The 17375-nt window shown below is 60.9% G+C and overlaps 1 protein-coding gene across 5 annotated transcripts in view; it reads right to left on the reverse strand.

Moving 5' to 3' along the window:
* Positions 1-17375, reverse strand: part of HSPG2 (heparan sulfate proteoglycan 2) — a 106837-nt gene that overhangs the window by 38309 nt on the left and 51153 nt on the right. For all 5 annotated transcript variants that reach the window (XM_065930008.1, XM_065930007.1, XM_065930005.1 and 2 more), the window contains 22 exons: positions 17125-17304; positions 16821-17017; positions 16565-16712; positions 15711-15838; positions 15149-15235; positions 15001-15059; positions 14754-14821; positions 13439-13579; positions 13140-13316; positions 12853-13032; positions 12632-12750; positions 11662-11773; positions 11388-11501; positions 11174-11301; positions 10694-10780; positions 10153-10202; positions 9749-9846; positions 9300-9440; positions 8708-8899; positions 2626-2718; positions 2237-2317; positions 1803-2033 (listed from right to left, as the gene is read on the reverse strand). In XM_065930008.1, the coding sequence (XP_065786080.1) occupies positions 1803-2033; positions 2237-2317; positions 2626-2718; positions 8708-8899; positions 9300-9440; positions 9749-9846; positions 10153-10202; positions 10694-10780; positions 11174-11301; positions 11388-11501; positions 11662-11773; positions 12632-12750; positions 12853-13032; positions 13140-13316; positions 13439-13579; positions 14754-14821; positions 15001-15059; positions 15149-15235; positions 15711-15838; positions 16565-16712; positions 16821-17017; positions 17125-17304 (2811 nt within the window). The remainder of the gene's footprint in view (positions 1-1802; positions 2034-2236; positions 2318-2625; positions 2719-8707; positions 8900-9299; positions 9441-9748; positions 9847-10152; positions 10203-10693; positions 10781-11173; positions 11302-11387; positions 11502-11661; positions 11774-12631; positions 12751-12852; positions 13033-13139; positions 13317-13438; positions 13580-14753; positions 14822-15000; positions 15060-15148; positions 15236-15710; positions 15839-16564; positions 16713-16820; positions 17018-17124; positions 17305-17375) is intronic.

Below are 17375 nucleotides of genomic sequence, written 5' to 3' on the forward strand. Positions count from 1 at the left end.
GGATGGCATCATTGACTTGATGGACATGAGTTTGAGCAAACTCCGGGAGGTGGTGAAGGACAGGGGAGCCTGCCGTGCTGCAGTCTATGGGGTCACAAAGAGTCGAACACGACTTAGTGAGTGAACAGCAACAATGCAGAACCCTTTTCCAGCCCCACGGCTTCGTTCCTAAAAATTCTTCTAGCAGGGTCTTTATGAAAAAACAACCCCTACAAGGAAAAAGGCGGGCTCAGGAGACCTGGAGTTGGGGTGACTCCTTAAAGACCTTTATGACCATGTTTGCATTTGCCCCATAAAGTGAAGGAGGCAGCACCCACGCAACCAAGGAGGTTTTTACACATCCTAAGGGAGTGATCAGGGGTTCTGAGAACAATGAATTTCTATTCGCTGCCCCTTCTTTGAAATCTCTCCAGGCTCTCCCTCCCCGACCATTTCAAAGGGATGTTTATAAATCTGTTTTGTTTCACTGCAGAAAATGTGCACCAAGGATTCTGCCTTCTCTGGGAGTTCTCCTTCAAAATGTGTTGCTTCACACACACACACAAAAAGCGCTGTTTCATAACTTCAAGGGACATGAAGTTCACCGCCTTGGATGTGAAAGTGCTTGTGGCCACGGCAAGCGCGCACAGATACAAAGCCGTAGGGACACGGGCTTCTCACCGGGACGTCCCGAGTTGGGCTGGGGGAGCTGGCCGTTCCACGCTCGACCTCCCTGGTGCCCACCTGGCTCCGCAGCCCTCCCCACCTCCCTCCCGCAGTCCCCCTGCCCCCCTTCCACACCCACTCATCCAGTGCTAAGCGGCTGCCTGCTCCGTGCCTGGGGGTTCAGGGGTGAGCAGTCAGCGCAGGCGCTGCCCTTGCGCTGTTTCCAGCCGAGCCCTGTAGATGTTCTTGGAGTCCCTCCAACCGCCTGCCCTCTCTTCCACTCCCCACTGCCCTTCCCTCCCAGGCGCGCTCCCTGTCTCTCCCCCGGCCCCAGCCATCGCAGTCACGGTGGGCAGAGGAATTTTCCCGGGGCCCAGTTCCAACCCAAGCGTTCCCTCTGCAGCTTGGCAGTCGTCCCTGCTGGGGGAGCCTTACTCCAGGCCTGAAGAAGCGCCCCCCCCATCCCACCCAGCTTTCCAGGGGCGACCCTTCTGCTCTGCAGGCTCTGTCCCCACACATTCCGCCTTCTGAGACTTCTGTGTATTCTGTCCTCCTGCCTAGAAGCCTACTCCCATCCACGCTGTTCGCCTCTCAGAGGCACCTCCAGGCTCTGCTTTGGGCTAACTGGCGTCTCCGTTTGTCACCCTGTCTCTGGCGAGCACCCTGAGAGTGTGAGCTGGGTCTTAACTCCGCGGGGTGTAGCCGTGTGCCCTTGGGTAAGTCACACACCTTTCAGAGCCTCATTTTTTAAAAATAATCTGTTAAAAGGGGACCATTACACCTCTCCCAGCGCTGTTGGGAAGAACATACGCCATGCTGCCAAGCATATTAAGGTTATGACGGCGATCACGTGCGTGTGTGCTCAGTCGCGATTGACTCTTTGAGACCCTATGGACCGTAGCCCACCAGGCTCCTCTGTCCGTGGGGTTTTCCAGGCAAGAATACTGGAGTGGGTTGTCACGTCCTCCTCCAGGGGATCTTCCTGACCCATGGATTTTACCTGGATCTCTCACATCTCTCCTGCGTTGGGAGGCGGGTTCTTCAACACTAGCGCCACCTGGGAAGCCCCATGGTGATCACAGGCCATGGAAGTCCCAGCTAACCTCTTGTGGACCCAGCTATGCTGGTGCGGAGGCGGCTGGGTGGGCCACGCTCACCTGGCAGGACGAGCCGACGTAGCCCGGGGGGCAGCGGCATTCCTCCACCTCCAGGGCCCGGGGTCCCTCGGAGGGGCCGGGCTGGGCGACCTCAAGGCTGACACCACTGATGCTGGCCGCCAACGGCACGGAGGAGAAGGTGGCTCGGACCAGGACCTCATCCAGGTCGGCCAGCGCCATCAGGAGGTGCTCGCGGGTGGCTGGCTGTCCGTCGGGCCGGCGCCAGAATTCCTGGGTCGGGGGGGATGACAGCAGATGAAGGTGAGGGGTTGGCCCTGCAGCACCCCCACCCGCAACCCCTGCCTCCCCGGCACTGGCTGAGGACAGTGAGCTCAGGACCAGGGTGGAGTAGGAGGCTGGGGAAGCTGGCGTCAAAGCCGGGCTCCAAAGCCGGGTGGGGAGGGTCAGACACAGTGTGGCCGAGTGCCTCTCACCTCTCGGAAAACGACCTCGTAGCTCTTCCTCTCCGGGCCCTGCAGCGCTGGCTGGGAAGCTACCAGCATGATGTTGTTGCCCTGGGGAGACACCAGCAGGATTGGAGGGGAACCGAGGCATTCTTGGGGACAGTAGGACCTCCCTCAGTCCCAGCCTCCCATCTCTCCAATCTCCCGAGCCCCTGTGCCCTAAGGAGTCAGGTATAGGCCCTGTAGTCGGGCCTCAGCCTCTGTAGTGTCCAGACACATGGCGGGAGGGACACAGGCCTAACCCGTGGGTGGGTGCCGGGCCAGCTGAGCGCCGGACTGAAAGGGTAGAAACATCAAGGATGCCCCCTGGCCTCCGCTGTCCCCCTTCTTCCCACCTGGCGTGGAAGCCCCATGCTCACCGTGATCTGGACGTCGGGGTCAGAGAGCGGGCTGCCCTGTGCCCCCGCCGTGTAGGACAGGGTGTATCGCAGCTTCCCGCCGTAGGCCGCCACCTGCAAGAGGCAAGCCCTGCAGTCACGCCCTGACTCTGCCCTCCTCTGGGATCTGCGTGACCCGACAGGTGAGGGGGTGGAGCCTCGGGAGGCCTTTCTGCACCTGTGCTGCCCCCCCAGCCAACCAGAGGCCCATGGTCACCTAGGTGACGACACCCATCAGCCCCCTCAGTCTCAGACCTGGGGGCAGCGTGCCCCTGAGAAGCCTCTATTCCGTTTTGTAGGGTTCCCCCTTTCCCACGGTCTCTGATCCCAGCAAACAAGCCCTAAGTCCCTTCCAATAACAGAATCTCTCATAAAGCAGACAGGGGTAATGACCGTGAGCACCATGGGGAGGTCGCAGAAGGCTCAGAAGTTCTCAGCCACGGCAGAGGCGGCAGGTGAGGCTGACAGCCCCTTAGAACTCCTGCCATCTGGGTAGGCGGTTTCTGTTTGCTCAGGATCCATGTCCCCCGTTTTTGCACACTGCAGTCCCGGCTTCCTCCAGAGGAAGCTACGTCCTACAGGCAGGCTGTGTGGTTTGAGGGGCCCGCCCCCTCCTCCTCTATAGGATCGGCCTGAGCCAGGCCTGACCAGTCTGCATATTCCACCGCTTCCCTTCTCTGCTCCATCACTGATGACCACGTGAACCTGGCATGTCTGCTCTACCGGAACAGAAAAACTCCCCTGACAAGTCAGATGGGAAGCTAGAGGATGGTGCCAAGTGAGATAAAGTCCTAATGAGTCCCTGGATCCAGCCATGCCTGACAGCAGATACCCTTGGGTTCTGTAGTTGCAAGAGCTGATAGATTCTTCGTTGCAGACAAGCCTGCTAGAGTTGGCCTTCCCATTGCTCACAACTGGAAGAGTCCTTCTGTTTGCTGCTGGGGGCTTCCCACGTGAGCAGCCAAGACCCCAACTCTGCCCCACACGACTTCCCTCTCTCTCTGCCTCCAGGGCAGAGGTCTGGATCAATGCCACACTGTGTCAGGCCTACTCCATTTGTTCATTTGTGTTCATTCAGTTGGCGAGCATTTAATAAACGCCTACTGACGACATGCCAGGCCCTGGGTTCCACAGGCCCCGAGGACGTTCTCCACAAGTTCAGGGTGAGGGAAGGAATCTATGGGCATAACCAGGAAACCATGAAACAGCTGGTCTCCCGTTTTCTTTGGAGGCCAGCAAGCTCACTGCCATGTCCAAGGTCAGGCTGCAGGTTGTATATTAGGGTAGCTAAGGGAGTGGACTCTGTAGTCTAATATGGGGCTTCAAGTCCAGCTGTGCTGTTTGGACAGCCTTGGACACGTCACTTAATTTCTCTGAGCCCAACTTGCCTCCCATGGAAATGGGAATAAAAATAATATTAATACCTACGTTAAAAGGTAGAATGAGGATTAAGTCATAAAGGCCACGTAAAACCCTGCACTCAGCACAGAGCCTGCAGAGCCCACAGCCTCAGTGCCTGCCGACTCCTCTCTGCACCAGTTCCACTTTGCTTCCAGCAGATTTTTCCTATCTTCATGTCCCCCTGGACCAAACTGTCTTGTCCTCTTCTCTGAACAATATTTTATTGCCTATTTTCTGTATTCTTCAAAGGCACTCTAAATCATTTTTGGAACAATACAAATACAAATGCCAGGCGAGAACTTCCCTGGTGGTCCAGTGGTTAAGTATCTGCCTGCCAATGCAGGGAACATAGGTTTGACCCCTGGTCAAACCTGGAAAGATAACTGAGCCAATGCACCCAACTACTGAGCCTGGGCTCTAGAGCCACTCTGCAACCGAAGCCCATATACAACACAGAGACCCTTGGACAGCAAGGAGATCCAACCGGTCAATCCTAAAGGAGATCAGTCCTGGGTGTTCATTGGAAGGACTGATGCTGAAGCTGAAGCTCCAATACTTGGGCCACCTGATGTGAAGAGCTGACTAATTGGAAGAGACCCTGACGCTGGGAAAGATTGAAGGCAGGAGGAGAAGGGGACGACAGAGGATGAGATGGCTGGATGGCATCATCAAGTCAATGGACATGAGCTTGAGCAATCTCTGGGAGGGAGTGAAGGACAGGGAAGCCTGGTTTGCTGCAGCCCATGGGGTCGCAAAGGCTCGGACACGACTTAGCGACTGAACAACAACAGCGCAGCTTGTGGTAAGTACTTAATGCTCCCCGAATGAATAAGCACAGCCCAAGAGCTGGGTCAGTGATCTGAATACAGGGTAAAGGCGGGCCAGAGAAGACGTGTCATACCTCCCAGTCAGAGAGGGGCCTGTGGCTCGCTGAAGGGTAAGGGCTTTGCTGGGTTCAACCTCAGCACCATTGGGACCTGAGCGTGGATCTCCGCTCTGGGATTTGGTCTACCCAACTGTGTCAATGAAACGTCTTGACAAGGGGCCCTCTGACATTTCAGGATCTGATGACACCCCTATCCACCCCTCCGCAAATCCTTGTTACCTTGTTCCCCAGGAAGGTTCTGGGCAGCTGCCAATAATAGAGGCTTTCAGGAAGCAGAGGGAAGCCTTTGTAGGAGAGAGAGAACTAGGACAGAAGGACAGGTGGTGAGAGTGGATGGAGCTGGCCGGGGGGCCAAGAGGGCAGAGGTGGGCCCGACAGGGGGTGAGCACAGACCCTGGAGGGAAGCCCAGGAGGGCAGAGGGATGGAGACCCCACCCCCGCCCCCGCAGTGCCGGCCCTGGCCCTGCTCTCTGGACAACTTCCTCCCCACCCCCTGGGTCTGGACACCCCGCGGCTCTCGCTGGCTGCGGCTTGGGTCAGTATCTGCTCACATCTGGCACTGCGTCACCTGTGGGCCCCAGGATGATTGACGGGGCACCCCAGAGGACGTTTTGAAATCTAGTGGCTGTTCTGGTGTGGATTTAAAAATGTAAAACTAGCATAAATGAGCTGGTACAGGGTTGGTGTAAAGAAAAAAAAAAGGGAATAAATATCTGTCCAAGTAGGGTGCAGAAACGGGCAGAATTTGTGACGTTGGTTCACTGACAACTGAAAACGTGGTGCTTGAGGGAGGGCTCCCTTGGCGGGTGACCTGGCACATACCTGAGCGCCCGCTGCAGAAGACAGGGAAGCAGAGAAGGCAGAGGAGGAGGGGGAGGAGGAGGGGGAGGAGGACGGGGAGGAGGGTGGCGCTGCTTGCAGAGCAGCTGCAGGCTGAGGATGGGGCGAGAGTCTCTGGGGAGGGGCCGGGGGGTGGGCGGCAAAGCTGGAGAGGAGCTGCCAGATCTCAGCATCCATCCGCCTTTGGGCCTCATCCACCTGGGGGACCGGGAGAGGGGGACAGAGGAGAGGAGCAAGGGGACAGAAAGGAGCCCCTGAGGCCCTGCCGACACCCCGGGGCCCCGGGCCCGCCCGCCGCCCACTGCCGTGGCCTCTGTTTCCACACGTGGATGCCTGACGCTCCGCCTCTCATCCCTGCTGCCCTCTCACTCATCACGAGCCTGGGGGGGCCACCTGGGAAGGGCCAAGGCTGTGGGGAGAAGCTCAGGCAATGGGTGACCTGGCAAGAGAGGTGCGGCAGACAGCTCCGGCCAAGCCTGGGCTAGAGGGGCTGGAGGCAGCCCCAGGACCACGCGTACTGGGGAGATGGCTCCCCGGGTCTCACGCTCCATGCGGGCCCATGGTACCCGCCTAAGCCACTCGCAGCTCAAGCAGGCCCATGGTACCTGCCCAAGCTGCTCGCAGCTCAGCAATGCCTCTCAAGGAACACCGCAGTGGTCCAGGCATCAGGCTGGGACCCAGCCTGGGGGAAAGTGACGCAGGAAGGCCAGGGGCTCAGCCCCAGGCTCCTACTTGGGATGCTGCTCTCTGGGTTCCTCCCTGGGGCCCTAGATGCAGCCTGTCCCCAGGCGGGCCTTGAGTTACCTGTGAAAACCGCTGTGCCTGGCCCTTGCCCTGTGGGGGCCCCGGGATCCTGCCAGTGGTCATGGCTGCCCGCAACTGCTCCTCTGAGAGGGACGTGCGGTTCTGATGGGCAGAGGGCACAGGCCAGCTCAGGACCACCGCCCCCCACCCCCAGAGCCCCAGAGCTGGAGCCCTGGGGAGCGTCCTCTCCCCACGGATGCAGCGGCCAGGAAGGCCCACCGGGCTGGGGAGCAAGGCGCACGCGCCCCTCTGCAGGCTGGCACACAGAGACCGACTCCAGGCCGCTGGGGGGCTGAACACACAGGGGGTTAACGGAGGCTGCTTGGGAGGCAGTGCTGGGGTAACCTGGCGGGCCAGGGACCGTCACGTGGTTTAGCCTCCAGCTGGCGTCCCTGTCTACCAGCCAGCACCCTGGCCACAGGCAGGGTTGGCACTAGCACCCAAGCACACGGTACGTGAGGCACCCTCCCGGCTCTAACTCCTGGCATCACAGGGCTTGGGCGCAGCCCTGCCCGGCCGTGGGCCTTCGGGCCCCACCTGGGTCCATGCGCTCCCACACTGTCTGGGGTGCCGGGCGTCTCCCCATGCGGGGCAGAGGGCATCCAAGAGCACACCATGCCCAGGTCACATCATGGTCACACCACTCAGATCGCAGGCCTACCTGGTGAGCCCGTCGCAGCCGAGCAAAATATGCCTCCCTCTGTAGGGCACAAGGAAATGCCAGGAGCGGGCGTTAGAGACAGAGAGAGAGAGAGAGAGAGCGAGAGAGCGAGAGAGAGCGAGGTCTGGGAGCTGCACGGAGCAGACACCGTGGCCAGGAAAGGAAGAGAAGGGAGAAGAGACTAGAAGGAAGCCAGTCCTGGGAGGAGTCTGGCATCCGTGGGTCTGTCCAAGGAGGAGGGACAGAGCAGCCTCAGAACCCTCCATCTGAAGTGTCCCTGACTTTCCTAGGACCCTGGGCTTGGGACACATCTGCTTCAACACTGGCCTCAACCAGCAGGCAACACCTGAACCAAGACCTTTCCCTGGGTGTGGCCAGGTAGCCTTGACTGCTCACGGAACCCGTCTAGGTGGCCACCCTGGAGTCCACCCCAAGAGCCCGGGCCCCACAGCACCTCCCTCACCATCGTCCCATCAGCCCTGCACTAGACCATGACTCTGGAGGAGCAAAGCCTGTGAGCATCTGTGACTAGTGTTTAAGGGTGGCCTCTGAGCTGGCTGGGCTTCCCTTGTGGCTCAGCTGGTAAAGAATCCGCCTGCAATGCGGGAACCTTGGCTTCCATCCCTGGGTCACGAAGATCCCCTGGAGAAGGGAAAGGCCACCCACTCCAGTTTTCTGGCCTGGAGAATTCCACAGACTGTATAGTCCATGGGGTCGCAAAGACTCGGACACGACTGAGCGACTTTCACTTTCACTTTTTCAGAGCTGGTTTGCATCCCAGCATTGCCATCTTCAGGCTGCGGGAGCCCAGGCAAGGCCCCTAACCTCTCACCCCAGTTTCCTCAGCAGTGCAAAAGGGCAGCAGTTGTCCTTAGCTCCTAAGTTGTGGCTTACGACCCGTACTGGGTTGGCCGAAACGTTCATTCGGATTTTTCCATAACAGTTTACAGGAAAACCAAACGAGTTTTCTGGCCAGTCCGATACAAGGCCTTACAATCGCACCCAGCACAGAGGAAGAGCTCAAAAAGCATGACCTATGATAAGAGCACCCAACGCCAAGCAGAGGGCTGACAGCACGGAGCGGATTCCGCGGGAGCCAATGAATGAAACTGAAACCGTGTCTCGTTTGTTCAAGTGTTTCCCGGGGCCTCGCCCAGGACCTGTTGGTTGACTAATTGTGCGAAAGGTAATAATCATAAACAGGCGAGCACTTACTATGCACCAGGCACCAGCTCTAATTCTCCAAACTGCCCTGGAGCTGAGGTTTATCACCAGGCAGCCAGCTGGGAAGTGGCAGGGCTGGGTGGAGGCCTGTCTGACCCCCAAAGGCAGCAGCCACGACGCGGCCGTCGCCTGCCTGCCAGCCCACACTGCTCGGAAGCCAGCTCATGTCTGAGTCCCTGCTGCCCAGGGCCTGGCTCAGAGCTGGTGATCGGGGAGGGTGGTCTGCCAGGCCCTGCGGCGCGTCCCACCTTGTCTCCCTGGTACGTCTCTGGGAGCTGCCAGTAGAAGGACTCGTGGCCAAGGTGGGCGAAGTTGCCGAAAGAGAGCTGGGTGCCCTCGGTCACGGGTTCCACAGTGAAGCCTGCGGTCAGGCGGCTGTTCCGCTGTGGGTTCACCAGGGCAAAGCCTTGGAAGTCCCCGGGGGCAAAGCGGGTGGTGATCTGACAGCAAGAAAAAGGAGGGTGGGGGGTCAGTCTGTCCCCCGGAGAGGCCTCTGGGTGGGGGAGGGGCACAGGAGGTCCTTGGAGTGGGGAAAGTGGAGGGGTTCTGGTAAAATGGGGCCTGGGACAGAAGTCATGGGGGAATGGAGACCATGGCTAGGGGGAGGAGGGAAGGCTGGGATGGGGGCTGCCATGAGCAACAATGGGGCGGTGGGGAGAGGGCCTGAGGGGGACCGGTGGGGGTGGCTGGGACCTGTGTTTACGTGGGCAGTGATGAAGGCACGGGAACAGGGATGGGGGATGCCGCTGGGCCAGGCGCCTCACCGGCCGGGCCCCAGAGATGAGCCGGGAGAGGCAGGCGGGAGGCCCCCCGGGCTAGGGGAGCATCCGGGACTCTCACCAGGTGGCGAGTGTAGGAGGAGCTGGCGCACTGCTGGGTGACGCCCATGCAGAAGCAGGGCAGGCAGCCGTCCGGGTTGCTGGCGCTCAGATGGAAGTGGTGGGGCCGGCACTGGCTGCAGGTGAGGCCTTCCACCTGGGTCTGCAGGACGGACCGAAAGGTGGGGGCGCGGAGCCTGGATGGGTCTCTCGCACGGCTGGCAGCCTTTGAGGCCAATCTTCCCAGCCATTTCCGGGGGTTCTGTGGGGGCCCCTGCTGCCCCCAGGCCTAGGTCCCAGCTCCCATCGGATGCTACCTGACTTACCTAGAGGCCGCGAGCAGTGGGGCAGGGACAGGCCCCGCAAGGACAGGGGGGCAGGGACAGACCCAAAGGCAGGGCGGCAGGGAAGGCCGGGTGACCGTCTCGGCCGCGCTTCGGGGCCTCGTGCGGGGCCGGGGTTGGGACTAACCTTGCACTGGCATTGTCCAGCAGCGTCACACTGGTTGCTGACGCTGCCCTGGGGGTCGCAGCCACAACCGATCTGCTCCGGCGACTGGCCGTCGCCTCCTGAGGCGGAGGGAAGCCACAGCTGGAACCCCAAACTCACCACCAAGCATCCCCATTCCCACCACCCTCTGGGCATCTGACGCTCCACCCGTTTGCTTCTGAACACCCGTCACGTGCAGGCATTGGACACATTCACAGACGCCCTCTGGGGTTGGCTGGGCCTTTTACCACCCCCATTTTACAGGTAAAGAAGCCGAGGTTCGGAGAGGTAAAGTCACTTTCCCTATGTTGGAGGAGAAAAAAGGCTCTGTCCTAGCTCCATCCCCAGAGTGGCCGGATCCCCAAAGCCTCCCCAAGCCTACTCACTTCGACAGGGCTGGCCCTGGCTGGGGTTGCCGTGGTAACCTGGTGCACACCTGTGGTGAGAGAAGGTGCCTGGTGAATGGAGGGAAGAACCACTGGGCTGTGCTGGGGACCCTGAACGGGACTCGGCGACCTCCGAGTGCCGGACGAATCAATTAGCCTAACTCACCCATTGCACAGATGGAGAAGTAGGGGGAGAAGAGGGGCAGGGACAGGCCACAGGCCATGGAACCAGTGAGATCAGCAGGGTCCAAGGCCTCAAACCCAGGACTTTCAGCAAGAATGGGGTTTCTGGGAAGACTTTGGCCTCACTGGGGATTGGAGTGTTGGGAGTTGGGAGCGAACTGCAGGTCTAGATCTCTGAGGGTCTCAAATGCCAGGCGAAACGTTCAGGCTGTCGGGGGTGGGGTGGGGGACGCTGATTGTCCCCTGGGGGCCTGTGTGAGGCAGAGTGGGGGGCTTCTGCTCCCTCCTGCTCAGGAGGGCCAGGCCCAGCCCACCTCCAGGGACAACCCCTCCTGCAAACTCCCCACCCTGCCCTCACCTCTCACAGTGACGTCCGCTCTGGCCTGGGGAACACGCATCACAGGTGGGGTGGCCGTCTGTGTCCAGAAAGCAAGTGTGGGTGGCTCTGCGGAGGTAGGGGGCGAATTTCCAGTTAGAAGGTCAGTGGCTCTTCCTTCAGGACCAGTGGGGACAGGATGAGGAGGAGGGGCCACGTGAGTTAACACGTCCTGAGAGCCAGCTATGTGCCAGGGTCTGCGCTGAGTTCCGTGGCTTCATCTCATGCTCACAGTAGGGGCCAAGGGATGTGTGTGGGCGGGGGTGGGGGGGGTTACTTCATTATCCCCATTTCACAGATGAGGAAGCTGAGGCCTAGAGAGGAAAGTGTATCTCATACAAAGGGACACAGTGAGGAAGCGGTAAGGCCACTGCCTCTCAGGAGGGCCTGGGAGGAAAGGAATCTGGGACAGAGCACTGGGCATTTCGGGAAGGGGCAGGCGTGGGCAGGGGCTGGACGCACTGGCCGGCAGCGGGCGCTCCGTGGCAGGGGCACGGCTGGCAGTCGTGTGGTGTCCCACGCTGGGCGTCCCCGTAGTACCCGGGCTGGCACTGCTCACACCGGGGGCCCTCTGTGTGGTGCTGACATTCCTGGGGCAGGCAGACCATGGGGTCGAGGCTGGGCCTGGAGGCCGCAGACCCCGGGGGCAGGAGGCAAAGGCGGGGGGCGGGCTCACCTGGCAGGCGCCCGTCTCGGGCTCGCAGACCTCGGTGTGCCCGTGGCAGCTGCAGCGTTCGCAGGTGCCCAGGTAGAGACCGCTGGGCATGCGTGTGTAGCCTGCGTCACAGTCCTGGGCACAGCAAGAGGGGCTTTCCTCAGGGCCCGCTCTGGATAGGGACTGCCGGATGGCCGGGGTGGGCTTGGGGAGGTGGGGGAGCTAAGGGAGGAGGAGCCGGGGAGCACCGCCGTGGAGGGGGCTGGTTGGACGGGTGGGTGGGACCCGGGCTCACCTGGCAGGACGGACCTCGGTACCCAGGTGGGCAGGCACACTGCTCCACCTCCAGCGCAGGGTCCTGGCCGGTGTCCTCGGGCACGGCCACGTCCATGCTGATGCCGGAGACCCTGGGGGTGGCAAGGACCCCGGTGTGAACGAGCACTCCTGTTGTACCTATGCGCAATCCCTGGGGCCCTACGCGTGATCACCTCGTTAATCCTCCCAGCAGCCCTGCCGAGATGCTACGGGGGCCCCGCCCAACTCTCTCTACCTGGGTGTCCATCCCTCAGCAGCCGCAAGGACTGGCGAAAGGCTTATACCCGCAACTTTCTCCAGGGAATGAGCCTTCCTCATGGGGAGAGGTCCCACCAACCTACTCCCTTAGGGGGACCAATGACAGACCGGCCCAGGGTACAAAGGTCCCTGTGGCTCATGCAGGATGACTCTGCAGGGCTCCGTGGTGATGAGACCCAGGCTGGTCTCTCCCTTGCCTGGCCACTTCCTCCTCCTGTCTCCTTCCCTCCCAGGTTCTCTTTGCCAATGACTCAAATCCCCATCTCTGGCTTTGCTCCTTGGGAACTCCACCTCAGACAAGCCCTATGATAGAGGAGCTATTAGAATCTCCATTCTGTTGTTGTTTACTTGCTAAGTCGTGTCTTACTCTTTTGCAACCCCATGAACAGTAGCTCCTCTGTCCGTGGGATTTCCCAGGCAACAATACTGGAGCAGGTTGCCATTTCCTTCTCCAGGGGATCTTCCCGATCCAGGGATCGAACCTGCGTCTCCTGCATTGGCAGGCGGGTTCTTTACCACTGAGCCACCTGGGAAGCCCTACCATCTACATTTCACAGGTGAGAAAATGAGGCACAGTAAGGCCGCAGAGCCGGAAAGCGGCAGAGCTGGCAGTCCACCTGCCCTACATTGCACCGCTAAGCCTGGAGCCACCGCCCAGTCCCTTCCTGTCCTCCCGCCCTGGCCCCGGACACCTGCTCTCAGCTGGCCGCTGGGTGTAGGATGCCTGGATCAGGAGGGTGTCGACGTCCGCCAGGGCCATCAGCAGATGCTCCCGCGTGGCCGGCTGCCCGTCAGGCCGCTTCCACGCTTGCTGCCGAAGAAAGAGCGTGTGGGCTGCAGTCCCTGACGTCCTGACGCCCGAGTGAGGGGCGCAGGGAGCCCCCCGGAGGTCTCCCGGGACGGCGCTGCTCACCTCCCAGAAGGGTACGGTGAAGGTGCTGGGCTGGCCCGAGCCGGGCTCCTGGGAGGTGTGGTGCTCCAAGACGATGTTATTGCCCTGGAGGACCACCAGCGGCTGCCCGTGCAGGGGCGCGGAGCCAGGCTGGGACCGCTGGGTCACCGTAAAGCGCAGCTCTCCGCCATAGGAGGTCACCTGGGACCCAAGGGGGACAGGCACTCAGCTGGGGCCCCCACCGTGGGGTCCTGCCATGGCTCGGACCGCCTCCCCTTCCCCAAAGGCCCCAGGCAGCCCCTGCCCACCTTGTCCCCCAGGAAGCGTGAAGGGAGGCTCCAGAAATAGGGCCCAGGCGGCAGGCTGTGGAAGGAGGAGAAGACCAGTTCCCCGGGCGAGGGCGACGAGATGCCCTCGCTGGCATTGTGGGTGCCCGCGGGGTTGGTCAGGCTGAACCGAGTGGGCTCCTCGGAGGCCCCTAGCACCTGATGGAGGCGGGAGAAGAGGCCGGGATGGGGGCCGTGGCCTGCCCCTCGGCCCCGGGTCCACCCATCCCTGGGCTCGGCGGTCCCGCCCGTCTGGCCAGCCCCCCTCCTCGCCTAGGTACCTGGGCACGGCGCCAGGAGGAGCTGGTGCACTGGCGACTGACGCCCATGCAGAAGCACTTGAGGCAGCCGTCGGGGTTGCGGGCGCTCAGGTGGAAAGAGCCGGCCACACACTCGTTGCACAGGCGCCCCACCACGTTGTTCTGCAGGGACAGAGCTGGGAGCTGCAGGCTGGCCCACGGGAGGCAGGGGCGGGGCGGGGGATGGGTGCTGCCTGCAGCTTCCGGTCTAAACTACCCACATTCCAGACAAGAACCCAAGGCCAGGGGGAGCCCTGGAAAGAGCATGCTTAGGAGGGCTGGCCGCCATGTGAACAACAATTCGCAATTAATGGAGCTTATAAGACCAATCATTTTCCTTTTTTCTCTGTGGCTGCTAGGGAGCTCACAAATAAATTTTAGACTTGAAATATAGCAAGTGGTGAAAATAATTGCTGCTGTTCAGTCACTAAAGTCGTGTCTGACTCTTTTGTGACCCCCATGGACAGTAAGTAGCTGATTAGGCTCCTGTGTCCAAGGGATTTCCCAGGCAAGAATGCTGGAGTGGGTTGCCATTTCCTTCCCCAGGGCATCTTCCCAATCCAGGGATCGAATCCAGGTCTCCTGCCTAGCAGGTGGATTCTTCACCAACTGTGCCACCTGGGAAGTCCTGCTTAAAATAACTCTTGCTATTATTAATGGTCTGTTTAATGCACCGCGCTGGTTTCTACTCAACCAGCGCCTCATTTAATTCCTTTTGTTTTTTCATTTAATTTCTTCAAGTCCCTTGAGAGGGATGGGCTATTTCCATGCTTCACGCAAGGAAACCAAGGCTCAGGGATGGGAAATGATTCACATGGGGTGACCAGCTTGCTGATCCACTCCACGATGGAAGGTGGGAGTAAAGTGCCTGATTTCCAAATCTGTCCACTTCTTTGTTCTGTAGACACCTGAGGCTCCCGATCTCAGGCAAACCATTTCCCTCCTCTGAGCTCCCATCTCCTCACCTTTGAATTGGTGATGCTAATAGCTACGCCATCGTGTCAACGTGGAATGAAAGCATGGTCAGAGCAAAGGTCCGATGGTCACACAAAGGATGGACCTGAGCCTGGAACCCAGGTCACCTGCCTGTCAAACCAGTTGCTTCTTCCTGACGCTGGGCCACTTCTCATGAGGGGTGGGGGGAGTCTAGCTGGCCAGACCTATCAGCCTGCAGCGGAGGCCACCACCCACTGGCCAAGGAGCCAGGGAGAGGATGCAGCCTCCTCCCTCCTCCTCCTCCCAGCTGCGGGCCGGAACCCAGGGCCCCCGGGGTGCGGGGTGGGGAGGGCACGCGTACCTTGCAGAGACAGGCCTCCCCAGAGGACCCGGTGCTGCCTCGCTCATCACAGCGCACGATCTGCTGGTCTGGAGACGCAAAGTTGGTGTTGGCAGGGAAGGTGGGAACAAGATGGACATAATCTGGACAGAATGGGGGGGTGTGGGGTGCTCCCCAAGGATCAGGGGGAGTTTGTGCTGGACCAGGGCCTCGGGCCTGGGGGCGGGCGGCCTGGGAAAGTGCCGCGGATGGCATGTGCGATACTCACTGGTGGGCCTGCACTTCCCATTGGGCTGGATAGGGTTGCCCTCGTAGCCGGCGGCACAGCTGGGAGAGACAGAAGGTGGTCAGAGGCGCTCCCAGGCCCCCCGCCCACTGTGGCCTGCTTCTCCCGGCCCCTGCGGGCTCTCGCTCACCTCTCACAGCGGCGGCCCGTGTAGCCCGGGGCACACGCGTCACACGTGGCTTGGCCGTCCGTGTCCAGGAAGCAGGTGTCTGAGAACCTGTGGGGATGAGGCGGATGGGATGTGGGGCAGGGCTGAAACGAGGGGCCGGGCCAGCGCTCACAGACCCGCTCTGTCCACAGGGACACAGCAGGCCACGAGGCCCATCTGTCCTGTTTTTACTTTTCTAAAGATATTTTATTTATTTTGGCCACTCTGTGAGGCATGTGGGATCTCACTTCCCCAGTCAGGGTTTGAACTCAGGCCCCCTGCAGAGGAAGCACAGAATCTTGACCGCTGGACCCCCAGGGAAGTCCCGAGGCCCACCTCCTCTAGATCTGCTGCACTGGAAAGAAAGAGGGGCCCGTTGTAGGGAAAAGGAGGCAGGCCCAGAGGGGTCAAGGGGCCGAGGGTAATTTATCGACCAGGGGAACCTCCGAAACCAGGTCTCCCCGCTCCCTGCCCAGAGGATGCCCCAGGCCCACTCCCCTGTCTGCGCCCCCGCCCCGCCTGCCCCTCCCGAGCCGGGTCTGACCTGCGGGAGGCGTCGATGTACGGGCACGGGCAGGGCCGGCAGGCCGTGGCTGTGGCTTTGGTGGCGTCCCCGAAGAAGCCCGCCTTGCATTTGTTGCACTGAGGTCCCTCCGTGTTGTGCTGGCAGTTCTGGGGGGAAGGGGAAGGAGGCGCTCAGGTTGGCGGAGCAGTCCTGTGTCCCGGCCCCCCACAACGACGTGGGACCACACCGGACCAGACGGGGCTCGGGAGGGTGGGCCTCTGAGGCCGACTGGATCAGTGTCCCCGGTTGTGCAGGAATCACCCCACAGCTTTGCACACAGGGGAACATCAGCTCTATCCTGACGGGGCCTTTATCACCCCACATCGCAGCCTGTCCCACAGACAGTTCCAAATACCTGCTCTGTACTGACTGAAACCCACATCCTCCTTCCAATCCGCACCCATTGGCCAGTTCTGCCCTCTGGAGGCGGATCCTCCTACCCCTGACAGCTGTTCTGGGACTTGGAGATAATTGTTCTCCCTGCTTAAACCTTCTCTCAGCTCCCAATTCCAGCTCCCTCCATCATTCCTAAGAAATAATGTAAGATTTATAGGCTCCTTCCTCTTAGGAATGGCCTGCTTAGGGCCATGTTTTACACCATACTCTCCAGGATTGATTGGTCTGACTAGAGTGAAGAGTAGGACTTTCACCTCCCTTATCTGGACATAATATGTCTGTTAATGCATCCAGAGGTCACGAGAACTTGCGTGGCAGCCACAGCAGTCATTCTGGAGGCTTGTGCTAAGCATGCAGGCACAAAGAACTCTCAGCCGGAACCTCCCACCCAGCCCTTGCCCCTAGCCAGTATCCAAGTGCCAGACGGCATAACTCACCAGGCAGTGGCCATACACAGGGTCACAGGAGCTGGCGTGGCCATTGCAGTTGCAGCCAGAGCAGGTGCCCAGGTAGGGCCCCCCGGGCACCCGGGTGAAGTGGGCGTCACAGCTCTCACAGGACAAGCCGGAATAGCCGATGGGGCATCTGCGGGGACAGAACCAAGACTGTGGCTGCAGGGACCGCGAAGCCTGGAGGTCTCTCCCCGACCTCTGCCAGGGCCTCTGGGGTCCCCGGCCCGGCTGGGTCAGGCACCTGCACTCCTCGACGCTGTGGGCGCGGCCGTGGCTGGTGGCGTAGGTGACGGTGGTGTCCATGGCGACGTCACTCAGCCCCACGCTGGCCATCTTGTGGTCGTACACCGTCTGGATGAGCACCGCCTCTAGGCTCTGTAGCACCTGCAGCATCTCCGCCCGCTGCACCGGCCGGCCGGACTCGTGGACCCAGTGCTCCTGGGTGGAGAACAGAGGCCGGGGCGCAGGGGGGCGGGTCGTGCATCAGAACCTGCCCAGCCCGTACCCCCGCCACCGCCAGCCCCGAGGGAGCAGGCCCCACGTACCTCAGAGAACTGGACCTGGCGCTGGTTCGGAACCCCCGGCTGGGTGGGCGCGTGGCCTCGGGAGAGCAGGCGGTGGCCGGCGCCCACAAGGACCACGTCCGGCCGCTGCACCGGCTCCAGCGAGCCGCGCGCCAGCTCATAGCGGACCCTGTAGCGCAGGGAGCCGCCATAGGAGTCCACCTGGCCGGGACGGGCGGGTCAGGCCGGGCAGCCGCGGGCACACGCGATGCCCGCTGGATGCCCGATCCTCC

The sequence above is a fragment of the Muntiacus reevesi genome, chromosome 3 (assembly GCF_963930625.1).
Source record: "Muntiacus reevesi chromosome 3, mMunRee1.1, whole genome shotgun sequence".
NCBI classification, from domain to species: domain Eukaryota; kingdom Metazoa; phylum Chordata; class Mammalia; order Artiodactyla; family Cervidae; genus Muntiacus; species Muntiacus reevesi.